We start from the raw sequence: 25,370 nt of genomic DNA on the forward strand, positions 1-25,370 counted from the left end.
TTTGTTCAGGAATCGGACTACACTGGTCACGCTAAGTGTTTCATGCTGTAGATTCAAAAGAACTGATTCATAAGAGTCATTTGTTCAGGAATCGGACTACACTGGTCACGCTAAGTGTTTCATGCTGTAGATTCAAAGGAACTGATTCATAAGAGTCATTTGTTCAGGAATCGGACTACACTGGTCACACTAAGGGTTTCATGCTGTAGATTCAAAGGAACTGATTCATAAGAGTCATTTGTTCAGGAATCGGACTACACTGGTCACACTAAGGGTTTCATGATGTAGATTCAAAGGAACTGATTCATAAGAGTCATTTGTTCAGGAATTGGTCTACACTGGTCACGCTAAGTGTTTCATGCTGTAGATTCAAAGGAACTGATTCATAAGAGTCATTTGTTCAGGAATCGAACTACACTGGTCACGCTAAGTGTTTCATGCTGTAGATTCAAAAGAACTGATTCATAAGAGTCATTTGTTCAGGGATCGGACTACACTGGTCACGCTAAGTGTTTCATGCTGTACATTCAAAGGAACTGATTCATAAGAGTAATTGTTCAGGAATCGAACTACACTGGTCACGCTAAGTGTTTCATGCTGTAGATTCAAAAGAACTGATTCATAAGAGTCATTTGTTCAGGAATCGGACTACACTGGTCACGCTAAGTGTTTCATGCTGTAGATTCAAAGGAACTGATTCATAAGAGTCATTTGTTCAGGAATCGGACTACACTGGTCACACTAAGTGTTTCATGCTGTAGATTCAAAAGAACTGATTCATAAGAGTCATTTGTTCAGGAATCGGACTACACTGGTCACGCTAAGTGTTTCATGCTGTAGATTCAAAGGAACTGATTCATAAGAGTCATTTGTTCAGGAATCGAACTACACTGGTCACGCTAAGTGTTTCATGCTGTAGATTCAAAGGAACTGATTCATAAGAGTCATTTGTTCAGGAATCGGACTACACTGGTCACGCTAAGTGTTTCATGCTGTAGATTCAAAGGAACTGATTCATAAGAGTCATTTGTTCAGGAATCGAACTACACTGAACTACAAAAGGTATGTGGCAATGCAAATCTTCATTGGAGTAAAAGTGTGACAACACTTTTCTACCGTCGCCCCATTCCTACCGTCAGTCTGTCCGTCTATCTATCCGTCGCCGAAATGAATAGGGACCTACCATTAATACATTACATTTACATTAATAAGCGAAAAAGGCCCAGAAAGAACATTGTGCATTATTTCATATATTAAAGTAATTTTTATTTGTGCAGCCGTTTTAACAAAACATAAAAGCAGCTTTACAGTAAATCATGCATTAATGTCTTAAATGTCCTAAAATCCCCCATTGGACTGCTCTATAGAAAATTAAGCCTTAACATAACCATAACACAACATAACTAATCTATAACTTATCTATAAAGCCTGGGAGGTTGCTCAGGTCCCCCGATCAGAGCCTTTGAGTGTCCCCAAACCTAGTTGATGCTTTACACCACACTAAAGCTTCACTACTTCAGAATAGTCTTCAAATAGACACTTTGATGAAATAATGCTCATGACTTTACATAACTAGTATTACAGTAGCCCCAAACTCATTTCTGTGATAAAATAATATATATAGAGCATGCTCAGTAGCTGCCAGCAACAGTAAACGCATCTGTCAACCATCTGTCAACCATCTGTCAACCATCTGTCAACCATCTGTCAATCATCTGTCAACCATCTGTCAATCATCCGTCAATCATCCGTCAATCATCTGTCATTCATCTGTCATTCATCTGTCATTCATCTATCATTCATCTGTCAACCATCTGTCAATCATCTGTCATTCATCTGTCATTCATCTATCATTCATCTGTCATTCATCTATCATTCATCTGTCAATCATCTGTCATTCATCTGTCATTCATCCGTCAACCATCTGTCATTCATCCGTCAACCATCTGTCATTCATCTCTCAACCATCTCTCAACCATCTGTCAACCATCTGTCAACCATCTGTCATTCATCTGTCATTCATCTGTCAATCATCTGTCATTCATCTGTCATTCATCTATCATTCATCTGTCATTCATCTATCATTCATCCGTCAACCATCTGTCATTCATCTGTCATTCATCCGTCAACCATCTGTCATTCATCTCTCAACCATCTCTCAACCATCTGTCAACCATCTGTCAACCATCTGTCAACCATCTGTCAACCATCTGTCATTCATCTGTCATTCATCTGTCATTCATCTGTCAATCATCTGTCATTCATCTGTCATTCATCTGTCAACCATCTGTCAACCATCTGTCAACCATCTGTCATTCATCCGTCAACCATCTGTCATTCATCTATCATTCATCTGTCAACCATCTGTCAACCATCTGTCAACCATCTGTCATTCATCCGTCAACCATCTGTCATTCATCTGTCAATCATCTGTCAACCATCTGTCAACCATCTGTCATTCATCTGTCATTCATCCGTCAACCATCTGTCATTCATCTGTCAACCATCTGTCATTCATCTGTCAATCATCTGTCAACCATCTGTCAATCATCTGTCAACCATCTGTCAATCATCTGTCATTCATCTCTCAATCATCTGTCAATCATCTGTCAATCATCTGTCATTCATCTGTCATTCATCTCTCAATCATCTGTCAATCATCTGTCAATCATCTGTCATTCATCTGTCATTCATCTGTCAATCATCTGTCAATCATCTGTCAACCATCTGTCATTCATCCGTCATTCATCTCTCAATCATCTGTCAATCATCTGTCAATCATCTGTCATTCATCTCTCAATCATCTGTCAATCATCTGTCAACCATCTGTCATTCATCTGTCATTCATCTCTCAATCATCTGTCAATCATCTGTCAATCATCTGTCATTCATCTGTCATTCATCTCTCAATCATCTGTCAATCATCTGTCAACCATCTGTCATTCATCCGTCATTCATCCGTCAATCATCCGTCATTCATCTGTCAACCATAACCTACAGATGAAACAGATTCTAGTGCCAAGGCATCACACTTATAGACAAGGCAAACACTAAATAAATAAAAATAACAAAGTCATTAGTCATATTAGAAGCAATATTGCACTTGTATTATGATTATCACAGCTTATTTAGTGTTCAATCTCGTGTTCGGTCACATTACGGGTAGTTGAGAAAGTATGAAATCAAGCGTTTCATGATTATTATTCATGAATATTATCATATACATTGCTCTGTGTATTAATGCTGGATTGAATGGTTTTGGTGGAACTGGAGGTGCTGCTGTCCGGGTCATCAGAGAAGCTCCCTTCTACATCGTCACGAATGTGATAATAATACAAGAACAGAAAGAATCCTGGGAAGAAAGAAATCAATCTTATTTTAACAAACACTCTCTAATTAAAACAATTGTAACAGATTTCATTGAAGTTGTGATTTTTAAACTGTGGTCAAATGCCACATTCAGTCACAATGTTACAGGGACAGCTCACCCCATATATGAAAATTCTGTCATTATTTCCTCACCCTCATGACTCCAGCGGTTACATTAATGTCTTCTAAAGACACACGATCACTTTTAGTGCAAAAATTATCAATATTTAAGTACTTTTTAACTCTAAATAATGCTGCCGGTCAGCATCAGTCTGCACGTGTGATGTAATCGCGTTGGCACGTTAGACACGTGAGAACTGGCGCACGTGCGACAGCCGGAGAAACAGCGCTGTTTACAAGTAAGAAGGAGGAACACTGCACAGAAGATTCGTTGGTTTTGATCTGTTATATTATCTGTTTATTTACTCACATTTGTGTGTTTATCCTGGACGTTTCTAGTGAGTGGAGCACGTGAGATTACATCTGTATCCATGGCAACACGAATAAGTCACATGAGAGACCGCTTGGACTCCACCCTCTCACATTTCATATTTATTCATTTAGCCAACGCTTTTATCCAAAGCGACGTACAAATGAGGAGAACAGCAGAAGCGAATCATCGTAGGGGGGGCATTAGAGAAGTACCCCTAGCAAGGAGGACGAGAAACAGGGGCTGGTTGCTCCAGCTATATGTATGTTACAGCTTAGCCAATTTTGTGCTGTGTGAGTGTGTGTATGTTTGTGTGTGTGTGTGTTTGTGTATGTATGTGTGTGTGTGTATGTGATGTGTGTGTGTGTGTGTGTGTGTGTGTTTGTGTATGTGAGTGCGTGTGTATGTTTGTGTGTGTGTGTGTGTGTGTGTGTGTGTGTGTATGTGAGTGTATGTTTGTGTGTGTGTGTGTGTGTGTGTTTATGTGTGTGTGTGAGAGAGAGAGAGAGAGAGAGTGTGTGTGTGTGTGTGAGTGTGTGTATTTGTGTGTATGTGTGTGTATGTTTGTGTGTGTGTGTGTGTGTGTGTGTGTGTGAGAGAGAGAGTGTGTATGTTTGTGTGTTTGTGTGTGTGTGTGTGTGTGTGTGAGAGAGAGAGAGAGAGAGAGAGAGTGTGTGTGTGTGAGAGAGAGAGAGAGAGAGAGAGAGAGTGTGTGTGTGTGTGTGTGTTTGTTTATGTGTGTATGTATGTGTGTCTGTGTGTATATGTGTGTGTGTGTGTGTGTGTGTGTGTGTGTGTGTGTGTGTGTGTGTGTGTGTGTGTGTGTGTGTGTGTGTGTGTGTGTGTGTGTGTGTGTAATATCATCAATACACTATTACATTTACATTTACATTTATTCATTTGGCAGACGCTTTTATCCAAAGCGACTTACAAAAGAGGAAGAACATCAGCGAATCATCTTAGGGAGACAGTGGTACAAAAAGTGCCATATTACAAAGTTTCACTATCATCAGAATAGTATACAAAACAGATTTAAGTGCAACAAGAAATGTAAATATATATATATATATTATTTTATTTTATTATTTTTTTTTTTTTTATTGACCGGTTAAGTGCTTTAATATTACTATAATATTACTATTAATAATATATAATATTATTATGGCAGTTTTTTGCTCTTTTTCGCACTAAAATCGATCGTGTTGCTTTATAAGACATTAATGTAACCGCTGGAGTCGTATGGATGACGTTTATTCTGACTGTCTGTGATTTTTGGAGCTTTAAAAGAGAAATCTCCATTCACTTGCATTATAAGGACCGTCTCAGCTGAGATATTTTACTATATTACTTCAAATGTGTTCTGCTGAAGAAAGAAACTCAAACACACCTGAGACAACATGAGGGTGAGGAAATAATGACAGAACTTTCATTTATGGAGTGAACTGTCCCTTTAAGACATTATACATAGACTTGTGGTCTAATGAAGCATATTTGAATATTTTGAATTTTGATTGATGCTTCAGACCAGGAAATATGATGCATCATGGTATTTAATGTGATATCTCATACCCTGAAAGGAGTTCAACACAGTGAAGATGTAGTATGACGGAATGACCATCGGCCCAAAACTGAAGAACGCGATTCCCCACGTCAAGCCGAACAGGAAGAGAAGACTCAAAATCATCGTTAGCTGTTTCTTAAACGTGACTTTCTTAATTTCACCGACTATAATGTTTCTCGCTTGGATAATCTTTGTGAGCATCATGATGAAGATTCCTGCCGTGAAAACAAAAACCAAAGCATAGTATCCGATGTTCACGATGTAGTGAACGTAAGGATTTGTGATCCAGCACCTGTAATTAGAAGACAATGTTTCAAAGTTTGATTCAGTCGTGCATTTGTGACATTCAAGCACAACTTACATCTGTGTGGGTTTCGTTGTTGATTGTATGGACACTCTTTTATACTCTCCTATAGAAACGATGATCAGGACGATTGGAGCCGGACACGCTGGAAACAAATGGAGACAAATTCAGTTCAGATCCTCTAATCAAGGGTCAGAACATTAAAAGTGCTTTTTTCATGGAAAGTCACAAACATTTTTCCAACTCATTGAAAGATGTGAATGAAATAAGTGTGGTGAGATATCTCACCGGTCTCTGTGATTGCTCTAGACTCTGTAAACAGCCAATAGAAATGTGTCCGCGGGCCACAGACAATGACGCTTTCAATCTGTCAATCATTTTGCACGTTCTCATAGTGTTGTAGTTGCAGCGCACTATTGAGGCTTTATGCCATTTTTATGCCATATTGTTCATAACAGCAGTCAGTTGACATTTCTGATCAATATTGGTCTCAATAAAGCTCATTTGGTATCTTTGGAGGGCGGGTTTTGGAAAGAGAGGGCGTGGCTAATTCAACAGCTCAGTGGAAGTAGAACAGCTGAAATCGCTTAGGATTTAATTAAGCACTTTATTAGGGAAAAATGGCAAACCTGAGGATAGAGAATACGACAACTAAAAAAGTGATATGCTACTGTGTTGCGAAACTATTGCTGTGGTATTCTGAATGGTTGCTAGGGTGCTGCTAAACAGTTGCTAATGTATTCTGTGTGGTTGCTAAGGTGTTTTGAATAGATTTAAGGTAGTTACCATGGTGTTTTAAGTGGTTGCTAGGTTTCTACTAAACAGTTTCTAATGCATTCTCATTGTGGTTGCTAAGGAGTTGCTAGGCAATTGCTAAGGTGTTCTAAATAGTGTTTATAGGCAATTGAAAAGGTATTTTAAGTGGTTGCTAGGGTGCTGATAAGCCGTTGCTAATACATTCTCTTTTTGGTTGCTAAGGAGATCCTAAAGCAGTTGCTAAGGTGATTTAAATAGTCTCTTGGCAGTTAGCAAGGTGTTTTGCATGGTTACTAGGGCACTGCTAAACTGTTGTTAGTGTGTTATTTGTGGTTGCCGTGGAGCTTCTAGACAGTTGCTAAGGTGATTTGAATAGTCTCTTGGCAGATAGCAAGGTTTTCTATGCGGTTGCTAGGGCACTGCTAAACCATTGCTAGTGTGTTCTTTGTGGTTGCTAAAGAGTTGCTGGGTGGTTGCCAAGCTGTTCAAAAAAAATTCAGGTAGTAGGCATTTTAAGTGGTTGCTAGGGTGCTAATACATTCTCTTTGTGGTTGCTAAGGAGATCCTAAAGCAGTTGCTAAGGTGATTTGAATAGTCTCTTGGCAGTTAGCAAGGTGCTTTAACTGGTTGCTAGGGCTCTGCTATACAGTTGCTAATGTATTCTGTGTGGTTGCTAAGGTGTTTTGAATAGTTTTAAGGTAGTTACCATGGCGTTTTAAGTGTTTGCTAGGTTTCTACTAAACTGTTTCTAATGCATTCTCATTGTGGTTGCTAAGGAGTTGCTAGGCAATTGCTAAGGTGTTCTAAATAGTGTTTATAGACAATTGAAAAGGTATTTTAAGTGGTTGCTAGGGCACTGCTGAACAGTTGCTGATGTATTCTGTGTGGTTGCTAAGGTGTTTTGAATAGTTTTAAGGTAGTTACCATGGCGTTTTAAGTGGTTGCTAGGTTTCTGCAAATCTGTTTCTAATGCATTCTCATTGTGGTTGCTAAGGAGTTGCTAGGCACTTCCTAAGGCAATTTGAATAGTATCTTGGCAGTTAACAAGGTGTTTAATGTGGTTGCTAGGGTGCTGCTTAAACGTTGCTAGTGTGTTCTTTGTGGTTGGTTCGTTTGTTACGTGAAAACTGCATCGTTAGTTCACCTTTCAACCCTTTTGGTCCGAGTCGTTCGTTCTTTTGTCACATGACCGCTGTATACGCTATGCACATATGCATAAATAGATGTGATGGGGGGTTGACGATGTAATAGGACATCGCTATATTTTTTAAGGCGATTATCGATCAAATATTTTTGACATTTAGTTTACAGTGACTGCAGCCCATGTAAACAATGTGGCTAACTGGACTATATCTCACCCCATCCCACCGCGCTGATCTTCCTCATGTAGTTTTTGGTGGTGAGGTTCTGTCTGATGAGCCACATGTACATGTGAAGGGCTTGAACGAAGAACCAGGTGAAGGTCGCCAGCATCGAGTAATGCATGATCAGTGCGATGGCGATGCACGCAGAGTTGTCTTGAGTGTTGGCGATACTCTCATTGCACAAAAACGATAAGTTCAGTAGAAACAAAGCCACAAACATGTTGATCAAGATCTTCGTGGCCTGATTTGATTTGGCTTTCCTATGAAGAAAATTATCATAATATAAGAACCTCCAAATTTGAAGACTATCTGATGAAAATGTACGTGGTGTTGCTGACCGCTGCTAAGCTTGCCACAATGCTAAGGGTGGTTGCAAGGGTGTTGCTATGCAGTTGCTAAGGTGTTTGGAGTGGTTTACTGTTCTAAACATGTCCCTCCTTCAATGTAAGTCTAAGGGATTTTATGAATAAGATGATGTGTTATACTTCCAAACGTATACTTTACCGTAACAGGAAATGCATGAACAGGCCAATGCCCAAGAAGAACATGGAGAAGCCGCAACCGATATTGGTGATGTAGGTCAATGACTCCACATACTGCGCTGTGCGGTTTGCATCTGGCAGAGACTGAAGGAATCACACAACAGACTTCATTAAATAGAACCAACAACAGACAGGAGAACTAAGTGTAGTCCGATTCTGAACTAATGACTCTTTTGAGTTGATTCGTTTTAGGGAATCAACAACATACAGCAAAACCAGTGTAGTCCGATTCTGAACAAATAACTCTTTTGAGTTGATTCATTTTAATGAATCAACAACATACAGCGCATCCAGTCTTGTCCGATTCTGAACAAATGACTCTTCTGAGTTGATTCTTTTTAATGAATCAACAACATACAGCACATCCAGTGTAGTCCGATTCTGAACAAATGACTCTTTTGAGTTAATTCTTTTTAATGAATCAACAACATACAGCGCATCCAGTCTTGTCCGATTCTGAACAAATGACTCTTCTGAGTTGATTCATTTTAATGAATCAACAACATACAGCGCATCCAGTCTTGTCCGATTCTGAACAAATGACTCTTCTGAGTTGATTCATTTTAATGAATCAACAACATACAGCACATCCAGTGTAGTCCGATTCTGAACAAATTACTCTTTTTAGTTGAATCAGCAACATGCAGCACAATGAGTTAATGTTGGACCCTGCGCTGGTATATAGATGACCTTAAAACATTTATTAAACTAATAATAATAATAATAATAATAATAATAATAATAATAATACTAGAACCCCCCTGAGCAATTGAACTGTCCTCTCAGAAGACTTCTCACCATTAGTATTGCAAAGAACGTCAGATGTGAACATGAGCACTTTATGGTGCCGTTGTTGATCTTTGTGGTGTTACAGCCAAATCTGGTCCATTCCAGGTTACCTGTAAAGACGAGGAAAGAACAGTGAGAGAGAGAGACTGATTTTAAGTGAATGCTGTAATGCAGACATCATGTTTACCTCTCCCATCCCAGGAATTGCAGGACAGGTTACCATCCTGCAAGAACATATTACATTTATTATTTCGTCACAGTCTGGTCATTATTACAATGCATGTTCCTCAACAAAACCTTCGTTACCAGATTCTCCTGTTTGATTAAAATGTCAATATTGTTGGTAAGATTGGAGATATTGGCGCCCATTGTTATACCGTAAACCTCATTATTCAAAACTGGGTGATTTCCATCCTAAATCAGAAACCATACGATTAAACACAGGCACAACATCACAGTGAGTAAATAATGACAGAATCTATTCAACATTGCTCATCATGTGTACATTGTTTCCCATGTTCATGAACCGTAGAACTCCAACAAATGCGCTTCCGTTGTTCTCTAAATGGGATTTATCGAACGCCTCCTTGGATATTTTCACAAACCAGGGATATTTCAGCTCCTCGAGGTTGTTACTCACAACGACCTGTGAACAAGATCAAGATAAAGGATTTATTAAAAGCCGTAAACCAGAGTGACATCATTTCAGTTTCTCTCAATCCTTACGTTCATCATGTCATCGATTGACGAGTAGCAGATGTTGACGTCTTGGGTCTCTTTTTTCTTGACATGTCTGAGCAGAAGACCTTTAACCTCTCCTATGACAATCGCCATGTTGCTTTGGTTTTCTCTTTCCATCAGGTGCGTCAGTTTTTCCAGTTTGTCCAGAGTGTTTCTGAAAAATGGTTTTAATCACATGGTATTGTAAGAGTTTAGAACGGTGACAGAAGAGCACGCTTACCATTAGGGCTGCACGATTAATCATATTTGATCTGTGATCACGGTTAATTAAGAACACCCATCTACGGTATTGGTGATTTATTATGGGCTATTATCGCTCTTCCGCACGATCCTCTGCAGTCGACCTTTATCCCTTGATTAGCCTAATACGGGACTGGGTATGTATGATCACAAACCCGCCCTCCACCCTGCCACATTCCTCCCTCGTTCTCTCAGGCTGGGGAGCCCCCGGCATGACGTACAACCCCCCCCCCCTCTTTCCCTGGGGGAGGGCGTGCCCTAAGCCCCATCTGCCGGCAGGTCATCCCCATCTACCTGGACGAGGGAGGGGACAAGGGGAGGGAAACAGAAATAATTAAACTGGGGGGGGGTGGTTCTTCCTGTAACAGTGTAGTACCCCCCCAAAAAACACTGTAAAATTTAAACGAGGGAAAAGGCCAACGCAAAGCGACAGTGAGAGAGAGATAAAAAAAATAAAAAATACTCACCGGTTCTCCGATACACCGTCGCATGGTCCTCGATCACTACTCCACCCTCTCAGGCAGATGACAGCTGCTTCTCCCTGGGCGTGGTGGAGTCAGACTCACGACCCCCGGCGGTCAGAATGCCCCTCCGCGTTCTCGGCGACTCGTGGGGACACTCCTCCGCCCCTGGCAGTGGCACTTCCCTCCTCCCCTCGCGGACTGTGGTCTTCCATCGACCCCTCCGCATTTCTGGGGGATGGCAGGGCTCTCCTCCGCCCCTGGCAGCGACTCCATCGCTCCAGGCGGTCGGGGAGTCCAGTACCCACTCGCCTTGCAGACGACGGCCGTTCACCGCGTCCGGGCGGTCAGTCTACTCCCTCCCTTGGGTGGACGGCAGTGTCGAGGACTCCGCGACGGGCATCCCTCCTCCTTCCCGGGCTTCGGCACCAGTGTAAAGGGACCAATGGAAAGGAGGAGGCGAGAACCGGCTTGACAATATAAATAATAGTTTTAATGATAAACTTAAAAGACAACATAAACACACATGACGGACATGTCCGTAAATTATCTCTCTCTCCCGCACGATCCTCTGCAGTCGACCTTTATCCCTCACGGAGGCTTAATTAGCCTAATACCGGACCGGGTGTGTAAGATCACGACCCGGCCCCGCCCTCCGCCCTGCAACAGGTGTGTTCACACTTGGCAGGTTTGGTTCGATTGCTCTGTTAGTGCGTTCAGGGCTGGACTGGGAAGAGAAATCGGCCCTGGATTTTACATGGCAACTGGCACAAGCCGGGGCGGCTGTGGCTCAGGTGGTAGAGCGGGTCGGCTGCCAATCGCAGGGTTGGCGGTTTGATTCCCGGCCCACATGCCGAAGTGTCCTTGGGCAAGACACTGAACCCCAAGTTGCTCCCAATGGCAGGCTAGTGCCTTGCATGGCAGCTCTGATGCCATTGGTGCATGTGTGTGAATGGGTGATTGGGACACAGTGTAAAGCGCTTTGGTAACCTCTAAGGTTCAAAAAAGCACTATATAAGTGAAGACCATTTACCATTTACCAACTGTTGAGCACGGGGTTTTGTAACACTGTTAAGGATGGGCAAGGAGGAGGCGAGAACCGGCTTGTCAACATAAATCATAATTTAATGAAAACTTAAACCAAAAGCACAAACACAAACACACACATGATGGACATGCCCGTAATTCTCTCTCTCTCGAACCATCTTCACCGGCCGCCTTTATCCCCCGGCCCCGCCCCCCTCCGCTCCACACTCCTCCCGGCGTTATCTCAGGCCGGGGTGCCACCGGCATGAAGTACATCCCCCCCTATCCCTGGGCTGGGGTGTATCTTGCATCCTGTGTGGTCATCCCCGCCTTCCTCGCCCTGGGAGGAGACAGGAGGGGAAGACAACAACAACGGTGCGACAGAGAGAGAGAGAGAATACCTGATGTACTGTTGCGTGGTCCTCGAACACTCCTTCACACTCAGGCGGACGACAGCCGCTCCAACCCCAGGCGAACCGGAGTCAAACCTTCGACCCCCAGTGGACAGAACACCCCTCCACTTTTCTGGCAGCAAATGGGGACACTCCTCCGCCACTGGCAGCGGCCCTACCGCTCCAGGCGGTCGGGGAGTTTGTTCCCTCCTCCCCTCGCGGATGGCGGTCTCCCTCGACCCCTCCGCGTCTCTGGGGGACTCCTCCGCCCCCGGCAGCGGCTCCATCGCTCCAGGCGGTCGGGGTATCCAGTCCCCACTTGCCCTGTGGATGGCGGCCGTTCCCCGCATCCGGGCTACTCCGTCACCCGGCAGATGGCAGCGGCGCTCCCCTGGGTGGACGGCAGTGTCCAGGACTCTTCCACGGGCATCCCTCCTCCTTCCCGGCTTTCGGCACCAATGTAACACAGTTAAAGGATGGGCAAGGAGGAGGCGAGATCCGGCTTGTCAATATAAATCATAATTTAATTAAACTCAAACCAAAAGCATAAACATAAACACACACATGACGGACATGCCCGTATTTCTCTCTCTCTCTCTAACCATCGTCACCGGCCACCTTTATCCCTCGCGCGCCTCATCAGGCCGATTGAGGTCTGGGCGCGATATTCCAACCCGGCCCCGCCCCCCTCCGCTCCACAGGGGTGTTCGCTGTTCTTTTCTGGTTAACGCAGCGCCTCATTGTCGCTTGTCAATGGCACATTTCGCGGCCGAACCACCGGCACGCTCGGTTCTCCCGATGGCCATTTTGCCCCTGATCATCCCAAAAGTGCGTCGGCCCTCCCGGAAAATGCCTGGTGTGCCAGATTACCAGTCCAGCCCTGAGTGCAGTACATTTGAACAAGTGTGAATGCTGTCACCCGAGCCTAGGTGCGCACTAAACAAGCAAACCGAGCCTGAATAGCGGGTCTCGGTCCGCTTCCAAACGAACTCTGATACGGTCCGATTGATGAACGCAACATGGACCAAAGACATCTAAACGAACCAAAAACAGGAAGTCATTTGTCTAATACTGACCTCAAGTATACCTGGTTCTTCTCATCATAGGAGCGATGTTGCCCGTTACAGTTCGGGACACGCGTCAGAACCACCCATCAGACGTCCTTGCAGCATATCTTCATTTGTGTGTGCAACGGAGGAATTCCTGCCACTGTTTTGACTCCTTTACACATTTGATTAGCTCTTTGTTAGTTCCCAGATGGTAAAAATACCACCATATATACATATATACATCCAAAGAGCGCATTTCGCCAGCATTGTATTGGATGTTCGGGAAGTTCCGTCAAAAAATATACATCATAAAAGCTGTCCAATCAGGTCGTGACTTTTCCCTGATGCCTTTGGTTTTGTATCGTTTGGTTCAGTGTTAAAAATGGCCGTGTGAACGCTACATGAACCAGGACTAAATTTATCATTTTTATTTTTGGACCAAGAGGACCAAGGGAACCGAACTACAAGCGTGAACGCACCCTAAGGATGACAGAACAAATTACAAGCTCTTCCGAAGTCCATTTTTCACCTGTCCTATCACGCTCTCTTCAGAAGGAAGACTCGCAGACTGGATTGAAATTTAAGATGACATTTATTTGATGAATATAAAACAGTAATGTCTCTCTTTGGCGTAAGCCCTCGTCTGGCAGTCTGAAGAAGTTGTACTCGGAACGGTCATATCCCGCTGGAGGAGGCAGGGGTGAGGAGCCTACCCCCCGTGCAGGACGGGACTCAACAGGTGGTGGTGGGTTGGAGGAGGTTACTACAGATTTAGTTGCACATTTGTGTAATTCACCTGTAAACCTGAGGTGGTTCTTCTTCAAATGACACCAAGATTTCAGGACATTTGTAGTCCATTCAGAGACTGAGATACAGTATTCCACAATACAGGGGGAAAGGGCGGGGCTTCCCAAAAAGACTGGATGTCTATGGGCAGAGTCACAAACCATGTTGGGGTGCCCCCTGCTATTCAGATATGTGTTGTGATAGATATGTATAAATTTTCTAGTGTTTGCTGCCATCTAGTGGAATGACCTAAGGCTAAAAGTTGGGAAATCGAGCAAACAGAGCCTGTATTATAAGCTTTTTAAATTGAACATAAAAAAGGGGTCAATTTGACCCTTAAGAACAACATTGGGACATTTACATTTACATGTATGCATTTGGCAGACACATTTATCCAATGCGACTTACAGAGCACTTATTACAGGGACAATCCCCCCGGAGCAACCTGGAGTTAAGTGCCTTACTCAAGGACACAATGGTGGTGACTGTGGGGATCAAACCAGCAACCTTCTGATTACCAATGTATTATACAGAGCACTTATTACAGGGACAATCCCCCCGGAGCAACCTGGAGATAAGTGCCTTACTCAAGGGCACAATGGTGGTGGCCGTGGGATTCGAACCAGGGACCCTCTGATTAACAGCCCTGTGCTTTAGCCATTATGCTCACCCCCCTAAACCTCACTCCCATCCGGGTCAGGGCACCATTGTGATGCTCCTGTTGTATCCGCTCCGTACGGGACTCGAACCGACATCTCTGGCGAGAAAGGTGGGTGCCCTAACAAGGAGGCTAACGGCTACAGTCTCCTTTTTTTTTTTTTTTTTAAACCTTTATTTAACCAGGAGAAAAACCTCACTGAGATTAAAATCTCTTTTACAGGAGTGTCCTGGCCAAGATAGAGTGTCTCTAGCATCAGTCGCTAGTGCACCACTTGAGGTCAGGAGAGTGAGGTTTACACACATTGCACAGTTATCTACCAGCTGACCACTGTTACACTCACCCCCCCTAAACCTCACTCCCATCCGGGTCACGGCACCATTGTGACGCTCCTGTTCTACCTGCTCCATACAGGACTGGAACTTGCATCTCTGGCATGGGAGGCAGGTGTGTTAACAAGGAAGCTAAAGGCTACAGCTTCTAGCATCAGTCACTAGTGCACCTCTTGAGGTCAGGAGAGTGACATTGCAACATTATCTATCCACTGACCATCTTTACACTCACCCCCCTAAACCTCAGTCCCATCCGGGTCACAGCAACATTATGAGGCTCCTGTTCTACCCGCTCCATAGGGGACTCGAAACTTCTTCTCCGGCGTGGGATGTGGGTGTGCTAACAAGGAGGCTAAAGGCTGCAGCCTCTAGGTTGTAACTGGAAATGTTTTTTACATGCAGATTATATTTGAAGTTGTTAAGAGCTGGATCGTTGTTTCTGTGAAAAGGGTGAGTTGATTAAGACTAGTTTAGACACCTAGAACATATCAGTGTCTGTATTGGGTGCTTTAGGTGTAAAACTGCTGAATCCGTTTTTGAACCAGTTTATTGAAACAAACCGTTCGAAAGAACTGGTTTGCGGGACAGAAGCAGACAGCTTTGTGCTCCAGAATCAACAACACACACTCCCTTTATTTTCCCGTCAAAATAAAGGCTTGAAACATTATTACTGGAATATATTACTAATGTATATTGCAATAATTATAATTATGTTAAACAGGGCTACATTTTTAACAATCTACAGTGTGACTCTTTTATTCGTTTGTAGATTAAACAGCTTCAACGGCATGTTAAACACAAGTTTTTTAACTTTTATTATTATTTTAGAATTGGTATTCAAGCAGAAGCAACAGTGATTTTTTTTTTTTGTCCACTTCGTGCAGCCCTCAGGACATATGAAATGACAGAATAATCCTGATTATCATTTTAACCATTATCGTGCAGGCCTACTTACGATGCTTGGAGAGGATCGGTTTCCCCATTCGTTGGTTCTTGATACTCTGAAGTAATATTGATAATTCCTTCAACTGGAATCACTTCATTGGTTGTCGTGGATGGATTGGTTGTCGTGGATGGATTGCTTGCCGTGGATGGATTGCTTGCCGTGGATGGATTGTTTGCCGTGGATGGATTGCTTGCCGTGGATGGATTGGTTGCCGTGGATGGATTGGTTGTCGTGGATGGATTGGTTGCCGTGGATGGATTGGTTGCCGTGGATGGATTGCTTGCCGTGGATGGATTGCTTGCCGTGGATGGATTGCTTGCCGTGGATGGATTGGTTGCCGTGGATGGATTGCTTGCCGTGGATGGATTGCTTGCCGTGGATGGATTGGTTGCCGTGGATGGATTGCTTGCCGTGGATGGATTGGTTGCCGTGGATGGATTGGTTGCCGTGGATGGATTGCTTGCCGTGGATGGATTGCTTGCCGTGGATGGATTGGTTGCCGTGGATGGATTGCTTGCCGTGGATGGATTGCTTGCCGTGGATGGATTGGTTGCCGTGGATGGATTGGTTGTCGTGGATGGATTGGTTGCCGTGGATGGATTGGTTGTCGTGGATGGATTGGTTGCCGTGGATGGATTGGCTGGAGTAGTGGATGTCATATTAGGTGGTTTGCAGCAATTCGTGCAGTTAAATTCTGTCCCATTTACCATGAGAACATATTTTTTTCCTTCTCTCCCTTCAGCACACAGAAAAAATAAAGGGGTTGATTTCACTTATAAGGCTGGTTGAGAAATGGACAATTGGACTGAATTTAGTTTTTTATCAAAATCAAGATTGAAACCCCCACCCGCTCAACAACTTTTGGGCATGAATATCGAACACCCAACTCCCCCCCACCCGCTCAACAACTTTTGGACATGAGTATCAAACACCCCCACCAACACCCACTCAACAACTTTTGGCCATGAATATCAGACACCCCCACCAACACCCACTCAACAACTTTTGGGCATGAATATCAAACACCCCCCACCAACACCCACTCAACAACTTTTGGGCATGAATATCAAACACCCCCACCAACACCCACTCAACAACTTTTGGGCATCGATATCAAACACCCCCCACCAACACCCACTCAACAACTTTTGGACATGAATATCAAACACCCCCCACCAACACCCACTCAACAACTTTTGGGCATGAATATCAAACACCCCCACCATCACCCACTCAACAACTTTTGGGCATGAATATCAAACACCCCCACCAACACCCACTCAACAACTTTTGGGCATGAATATCAAACACCCCCACCATCACCCACTCAACAACTTTTGGACATGAATATCAAACACCCCCCCATCACCCACTCAACAACTTTTGGACATGAATATCAAACACCCCCCACCAACACCCACTCAACAACTTTTGGGCATGAATATCAAACACCCCCCACCATCACCCACTCAACAACTTTTGGACATGAATATGAAACACCCCCATCACCCACTCAACAACTTTTGGGCATGAATATCAAACCCCCCACCATCACCCACTCAACAACTTTTGGGCATGAATATCAAACACCCCCCACTCAACAACTTTTGGGCATGAATATCAAACACCCCCACCAACACCCACTCAACAACTTTTGGGCATGAATATCAAACACCCCCCCACCAACACCCACTCAACAACTTTTGGGCATGAATATCAAACACCCCCCCACCAACACCCACTCAACAACTTTTGGGCATGAATATCAAACACCCCCCCACCAACACCCACTCAACAACTTTTGGGCATGAATATCAAACACCCCCCACCAACACCCACTCAACAACTTTTGGGCATGAATATCAAACACACCCCCCACCAACACCCACTCAACAACTTTTGGGCATGAATATCAAACACCCCCAACAACACCCACTCAACAACTTTTGGGCATGAATATCAAACACCCCCCACCAACACCCACTCAACAACTTTTGGGCATGAATATTATTTATTTTTATTTATTTATTTATTTATTTATTTTCAAGCAAAAATAGTGTGACAACAGAAAAGATACACAATAATAATAACTTATACACTTATGCTTGAAAATGGAGTGGGAAGAAGTAAAACTTATTAAACCCCACCCCAGTCTATCAAAGAATTTATACAAACAAAAAATAGCTGCTTCCTTCATCAATAATCTCAAAGAGAAAATAATAATAATTAAAAAAAAAAGAATAATAATAATAGCAATAATAATACCTCATTTAGAAACAGTGGTTGCACAAGTCAAAACCACACATTCATACCATACATATTAATAATATACAGATATTTCCACAGGTAACAATGATAATCAAATACCAACAATGGTAGACCTAAATACCACAAGGGTACATAACAATGATTTTCAAATACCGACAATGGTAGATGGAATACCACAAGAGTACATAATGATCTAACAACTACCAACAATGGTAGACGGAATACCACAAGGGTAACTAAATAATAACTAATCCAACAATCCACACAACATGAATACAATCAAAGCACAATGTCATTGTAATGGAACCAGACCTTTCGTTTGTAAAGACGTTTGAAATTGTGAATGCCTTGACACTGCTTTAATTCAAGCCCCAGATTATTCCACAAAGTAACCCCACAAACAGACATAGAAAAACTCCTCCTGGTGGAACCCGCCATTGGGACCACAAAGTTTCCAAATCCTCTCAAACTGTACTGACTGCTCCTTATGAGAAAACATATTTTGAATGTTCACAGGTAATAAATAGTGATACGCTTTGAACATGAACTGTGCATTATATAATTTTACAAGATCCTGCATTTTTAATAGCTTGGATTTAAGAAAGAGTGGATTTGTGTGTTCGAAATAGGCTGCCTTGTGTATAATTCAGTATAGCTCTTTTCTGTAGCAAAAAAAGTGACTGTATTACATTTTTGTAATTATTGCCCCATACCTCAACACAGTAGGTTAAATATGGCTGTATTAAAGCACAATACAGGGTATGGAGTGCATTATAATCAAGAATATGCTTAACTCTACTTATTATGGCAAGGCTTTTGGAGACTTTAGTTGTAATATGTCTGATGTGGGCATTCCAACTTAGCTTGTTGTCTATCGTTACACCTAAAAATTTTATTTCCTGAACATTTTCAATGTGTACTCCGTCTATCTCAACCAGTTTCTGCGAATCAGCTTGATACTTTCCAAAAAACATCACTTTGGATTTATCTAGGTTTAAGGATAATTTGTTGCTTTCCATCCATTTTTTTAATTTACTTAGTTCTTTGTTTATAACGCTAATCAGTCGCTCCAAACTATCATTACTATAAAAAATATTTGTATCATCAGCGTACAATACACATTTAACCAATTGAGAAACATTGAAAATATCATCAATATATAAATTAAATAATTTGGGGCCCAATACTGACTCCTGCGGGACACCACAAGCAATGTCAAGACATCCAGAAGAGAATTCACCCATTTGAACAAACTGTACTCTGTCGCTCAAATAACTTTTCACCCATTTCCCAGCAACCCCCGTATTCCATATAGTTCTAATTTCTTAAGTAATATATCATGATTAATGGTATCAAAAGCTTTTTTGAGATCTATAAAAATTCCTATTGCATGTTTTTTGTTTGTTAGAGCCTTCGATATTTCTTCTGTAGGCGTCAATTATGGCCATCGAAGTAGATCTATTGGGTCTGAACCCATATTGTCCTTCATTAATTAGCTTATGCTTATATGTAAAATTTCTAACCGTTTGTCAAAAACCTTTTCAAGGATTTTTGAAAACTGGGGAAGGAGAGAAATGGGTCTGTAATTAGTAAAGTGATTCCTATTTCCATTTTTGAACAATGGTATGACCTTAGCAATTTTCATTTTTCTTGGCACACAGCCGTTTTTAAGCGTACAGGTTACAGATATGTGTTAGAGGCTTTATAATACTTTTAATTGTCTTTTTTATTAGTACCATATCGATGGAGTGACAGTCTGTAGAGAACTTGTTTTTGGATTTTTGAACAATATTCATTATTTCACACTCACTGACAGGAGAGAGAAAAATAGTACGGTCATTCCTTACAGTGTTCAACTTCAATTCTTGGTTAGGAATTTTAGCTGCTAAATCAGGACCAACATTTACAAAGAAATTATTAAAATCATTTACTAATTTATTCATATCATTGTTTTCTCCATTAGAGTCATCAAAATATTCTTGATATTCCGTTATATTCGATCCTTGCTTAATGACACTATTTAATACTGCCCAGGTTCTTTTTATGTTAGATTTATTAGCAATTAATAGTTTTTCATAATAATGTTTTTTCGCCATTCTCATTATAGCTGTCAATTTGTTTTTGTACAGCTTGTATCTGTCCTCAGCATCTTTGGATTTTGATTTGACAAACAATTTATAGAGGTTATTTTTTTCTTACATGCATTCAGCAGGCCTTTGGAAATCCAGGGGCATTTTAGATTTTTTTCGGTTTACTAAATACTCTGAAGGGACAGTGCTTGTTGTACAAGGAAGTAAATATTTCTATAAAATGATTGTAAGCCACATCAGTCTGCATCTCTCCATGAATAGTATTCCAATCTTGTGACCTTATTTCTTCATTAAATGCATTAATAGCTTCCTCAGTTCGTACTGTCTATAGTGCACATTACAAGTTTTAATATGTTTAGAAACATTACAGTCATATATAGTAAAGACTGGTAAGTGGTCAGTGATATCACAGATCAATAGCCCATTAACTGTTTTGTTTAAAAGGTTGTTAGTAAAGATGTTATCGATTAAAGTTGCACTGTGAGAGGTAATCCTACTAGGCTTTGTGATGGATGGAAATAAGGACATACTATACATCCTATCAACAAATTCACAGGTAGGTTTGTGGTTGTTTGAGTTCAAAAGGTCAATATTGAAGTCCCCACACACAAATAAGGGCTTATTTTTATCTTCAGAAAACAATTTCACCATCCATTCATTAAATAAGTCTACACTTGATCCAGGTGACCTATAGACACAGCTTATAATAATATTCTTTTGCTTTTCATTTTTTAGTTCAATAGTTACACACTCCAGGACATTATCAAGTGCTATTGACAGACTATTTACTATTGAGAAATGTATTGTTTTATGGACATACAGTGCAACGCCACCTCCCGTCTTGTTTTGTCTGTTAATGTAGTTGAGGACATAGTCATTTATTTCAAAGTTGATTCCTTTGTCATCTTTAAACCAAGTTTCGGATATTGCTATGACACTAAAAGGATGAATAAATGACTCTAAGTAATCACGTATTTCACTATAATTGGAGTACATACTTGACTGTTGAAATGGACAATAGACAATTTACCCTTTGTAATCAAGTCAGTATTATACTGTGCATTAGTATAATACTTACAATTAATATTAGTAGAGGAAAAAAATTATTGTCCGGGTCAATGTCAAACACCCCCCCACCAACACCCACTCAACAACTTTTGGGCATGAATATCAAACACCCCCACCAACACCCACTCAACAACTTTTGGGCATGAATATCAAACACCCCCCACACAACACCCACTCAACAACTTTTGGGCATGAATATCAAACACCCCCACCAACACCCACTCAACAACTTTTGGGCATGAATATCAAACACCCCCCACCAACACCCACTCAACAACTTTTGGGCATGAATATCAAACCCCCCCCCAAGCAGAAAAGGTTGTTTAGTAAATGCATCACTTCAAAGATAAAACGGAATCAAGGTTTGCTCAGCCGTTGTTGACAAATGTCTAAGCTGAGGAACTCAACAGTCAACTTCAGTGATATTCTGGAGATGTGTTAATCATTCATATTTACCTTTGCACATACATTCATCATATGTACTGTTTATACATGACACCTCAGGATCAACAGCAGGACTTCCCGAACAACCTCAAGAAACCATGACAGCACAAAATACAATATCATTATTAAATCATATATGAAGAAGTCAATGCAATAAAACGGTTGTTTAAATTACAGTACCTGTACCACCACACGGGCAGATAGTACAGGAATGATCTGAAACAACAACCAGAATAGTAAGATTCATAACCAGAGATATTTGTTTAATCTGTGTATGTTGAGATGCAGTGACAGCCTTCATGTTACTGAACTAATATTGTACTCAACACAAAGTAACATATAGATGTTCCTTCATTCATGATGCCAATCCAGAAGGGTAATGTGCCATGGGTCTAATGGGTTTTTAGAAGAGTGATTTCAAGTCCATGACGCTCATTTTATTTCCAAATCGAAATTATTCAAAAATACATGAAAAAAATAGTTAAAAGCGACAAATCTGCAAAATGTTGCTGACTTTGTTGCGCTTTAATGTCAGGCAGTAACACACTGACAGAGTGACAGGGGTGGACTGGCAATGTGGAGAACAGGGACTTTTCCCGGTGGCCCAGCCACGAAACGGTGCCGAACAGGCAGTGATGAGTGAAGGGTCATTCACGAACGATTCATTCATTTTGAACGAATCTTTTAAGTGACTCAGAAGAACGAGTAGTCTCGGAGAGTGATTCGTTCATTTTGAACGAATCTTTTAAGTGACTCAGAAGAACGAGTAGTCTCGGAGAGTGATTCGTTCATTTTGAACGAATCTTTTATGTGACTCAGCAGACAGAGTAGTCTCGGAGAGTGATTCGTTCATTTTGAACAAATCTTTTAAGTGACTCAGAAGAACGAGTAGTCTCGGTGAGTGATTCGTTCATTTTGAACAAATCTTTCATTTTGAACTAATCTTTTATGTGACTCAGAAGAACGAGTGGTCTCGGAGAGTGATTCGTTCATTTTGAACGAATCTTTTAAGTGACTCAGAAGAACGAGTGGTCTCGGAGAGTGATTCGTTCATTTTGAACGAATCTTTTAAGTGACTTAGAAGAACGAGTAGTCTCGGTGAGTGATTCGTTCATTTTGAACGAATCTTTTAAGTGACTCAGAAGAACGAGTAGTCTCGGAGAGTGATTCGTTCATTTTGAACAAATCTTTTAAGTGACTCAGAAGAACGAGTAGTCTCGGAGAGTGATTCATTCATTTTGAACAAATCTTTCATTTTGAACTAATCTTTTATGTGACTCAGAAGAACGAGTAGTCTCGGAGAGTGATTCGTTCATTTTGAACAAATCTTTTAAGTGACTCAGAAGAACGAGTAGTCTCGGAGAGTGATTCATTCATTTTGAACAAATCTTTCATTTTGAACTAATCTTTTATGTGACTCAGAAGAATGAGTAGTCTCGGAGAGTGATTCATTCATTTTGAACAAATCTTTAATTTTGAACTAATCTTTTATGTGACTCAGAAGAACGAGTAGTCTCGGAGAGTGATTTGTTCATTTTGAACGAATCTTTTAAGTGACTCAGAAGAATGAGTAGTCTCGGAGAGTGATTCGTTCATTTTGAACAAATCTTTCATTTTGAACTAATCTTTTATGTGACTCAGAAGAACGAGTGGTCTCGGAGAGTGATTCGTTCATTTTTAACGAATCTTTTATGTGACTCAGAAGAACGAGCGGTCTCTGAGAGTGATTCGTTCATTTTGAATTCATGTTATTAGTTGTTTGTGTATTATGTGATTGTCATTGCAAACTGTTACACATGTGACCTTCTTCACCTTGTGTTGTGCTGATAGTTGTTGTTCCCGATGTGCTGTTCGCTGCTGGTGGGAACGCTGCAGTAGAGGAGAGATGTCATTATTACTCTGAGACTTCTGTGTTCATATAGTTATGCTGAGTCATAGTGTGACACAAACCTGTTGAATTCAGGACTCCTGATGGCAAACATTTCAGATCATCCGGTATAAACCACAGATGTATGTCTTTAACGAGCTCATCCATTAGTACCTCATAAGTCCCATTTAGTTTTCTGATTTTGAAACTGTATTTTCTGCCTTCTAGTGTTTTGCAAGATCCTGGAAACAACAGAAAGGATTTGAACATTTTGCATTTGATAATAGACATTGAATGATCTTGAAAGTCAAATGTGTTGCACCTTTAGAAATGTTTTGTCCAACGTTCATTATGCAGAAATTCCCCATCTCCGTGCCGGAGCTTGTTTGACATGTGCTGTTTATAACTGGGGAAATACAGAATAAATATAAAGACTTTGTGACTCAATGTGTCGGCTGTCATAAGCACATTTGGGTTGTAATGTGACATTATTTTGAGAAGTTTTTTGTCACACTGCAGAACCTTTTAAATATACCTAAAAATGACTTTGTGAAGCCAAACGGTGAATAAATAAGGTGGAAACTGGTTGGAAATGCCGACCAGTTACAGCACCTACAATAAACACTTACTCTTATACATTCATATACATTTAAAGAAAATCTTGACGATGGTGTAAAACCACGATGACAAAAATATATCACATCTACCTGGATATGCACAACAACTTGTATTGGTCAGATGGTCACCAACGATCATTATTTTTGTACATCCTGCACAAAAGACATCATTATAAGGCTACAGGTCATATTCATCTCTATTGATGCTTTCTATAAGCTGATAAATGCAAGTAAAGGCAACATACTTATCTGACATGTAGTGCAGTATACGATAAGTACCCACAAGAAAATCTGCTTTACATGAGACATTATTCCAAGCGGCCTGCCGGAGACACGAGTGTTTAACTGTGTTGTCTACAAGCATTTGGGATTATTCTGCTACAGTTCAACTAAACACAACAAGAGAGAGATTTGCCTGTACACAGATGGATTCATAGGAAATATGTGCCACAGCTCAGAGCCGCAAGAAGAGTCAACAACATTTGCAAACATGCAAATAAAGTTTATTTGAGTCCTAACTGTGAAGGGGGGTTACTCATGCCCAATAGTTGTTGATTGGGGGTGGAGGGTAGAGAGGGGTTGGTTACTCATGCCCAATAGTTGTTGATTGGGGGTGGAGGGTAGAGAGGGGTTGGTTACTCATGCCCAATAGTTGTTGATTGGGGGGTGCAGGGTAGAGAGGGGTTGGTTACTCATGCCCAGTAGTTGTTGATTGGGGGGTGGAGGGTAGAGAGGGGTTGGTTACTCATGCCCAGTAGTTGTTGATTGGGGGGTGGAGGGTAGAGAGGGGTTGGTTACTCATGCCCAATAGTTGTTGATTGGGGGGTGGAGGGTAGAGAGGGGTTGGTTACTCATGCCCAGTAGTTGTTGATTGGGGGGTGGAGGGTAGAGAGGGGTTGGTTACTCATGCCCAATAGTTGTTGATTGGGGGGTGGAGGGTAGAGACTGGGTTGGTTACTCATGCCCAATAGTTGTTGATTGGGGGGGTGGAGGGTAGAGACGGGGTTGGTTACTCATGCCCAATAGTTGTTGATTGGGGGGGGTGGAGGGTAGAGACGGGGTTGGTTACTCATACCCAATAGTTGTTGATGGGGGGGGTGGAGGGTAGAGAGGGTAGAGAGGGGGTTGGTTACTCATGCCCAATAGTTGTTGATAGGGGGTGGAGGGTAGAGAGGGGTTGGTTACTCATGCCCAATAGTTGTTGATTGGGGGTGGAGGGTAGAGACGGGGTTGGTTACTCATGCCCAATAGTTGTTGGTTGGGGGGTGGA

General features: G+C 41.7%; 1 protein-coding gene across 2 annotated transcripts; it reads right to left on the reverse strand.

Moving 5' to 3' along the window:
* Positions 1-3,186: 3,186 nt before the first annotated feature.
* Positions 3,187-24,510, reverse strand: LOC127662347 (adhesion G-protein coupled receptor G2-like). Of its 2 annotated transcripts, XM_052153477.1 has the most exons (18): positions 24,346-24,510; positions 24,191-24,253; positions 23,806-23,889; positions 23,567-23,725; positions 23,429-23,485; positions 21,797-21,832; positions 21,629-21,703; positions 15,756-16,482; positions 9,842-10,010; positions 9,621-9,761; positions 9,422-9,529; positions 9,303-9,339; positions 9,125-9,225; positions 8,289-8,410; positions 7,779-8,044; positions 5,722-5,809; positions 5,369-5,652; positions 3,187-3,352 (listed from the first exon to the last, which is right to left on the reverse strand). In XM_052153477.1, the coding sequence occupies exons 1-18, from the start codon at positions 24,407-24,409 to the stop codon at positions 3,201-3,203; spliced, it is 2,733 nt and encodes a 910-aa protein (XP_052009437.1). In that variant the 5' UTR covers positions 24,410-24,510; the 3' UTR covers positions 3,187-3,200. The 2 variants fall into 2 exon arrangements, with proteins under 2 accessions (XP_052009437.1, XP_052009438.1); XM_052153478.1 differs by lacking the exon at positions 3,187-3,352 and having other exon boundaries at positions 5,378-5,575.
* Positions 24,511-25,370: the final 860 nt, after the last annotated feature.

The sequence above is a fragment of the Xyrauchen texanus genome, chromosome 22 (genome assembly GCF_025860055.1).
Source record: "Xyrauchen texanus isolate HMW12.3.18 chromosome 22, RBS_HiC_50CHRs, whole genome shotgun sequence".
Classification (NCBI taxonomy): Eukaryota; Metazoa; Chordata; class Actinopteri; order Cypriniformes; family Catostomidae; genus Xyrauchen; species Xyrauchen texanus.

What these genes read in the sequence shown, in the direction of transcription:
- LOC127662347 (XM_052153477.1), bottom strand. Translation starts at nt 24,409, where the DNA reads ATGTCTCATGTAAAGCAGATTTTCTTGTGGGTACTTATCGTATACTGC. An exon ending in ACCGATCCTCTCCAAGCATC is followed by an intron (nt 10,011 to 15,755) that starts GTAAGTAGGCCT and finishes ACCATTTTTCAG; the next exon opens with AAACACTCTGGACAAACTGG. An exon ending in TTCATGCATTTCCTGTTACG is followed by an intron (nt 8,045 to 8,288) that starts GTAAAGTATACG and finishes TTTTCTTCATAG; the next exon opens with GAAAGCCAAATCAAATCAGG.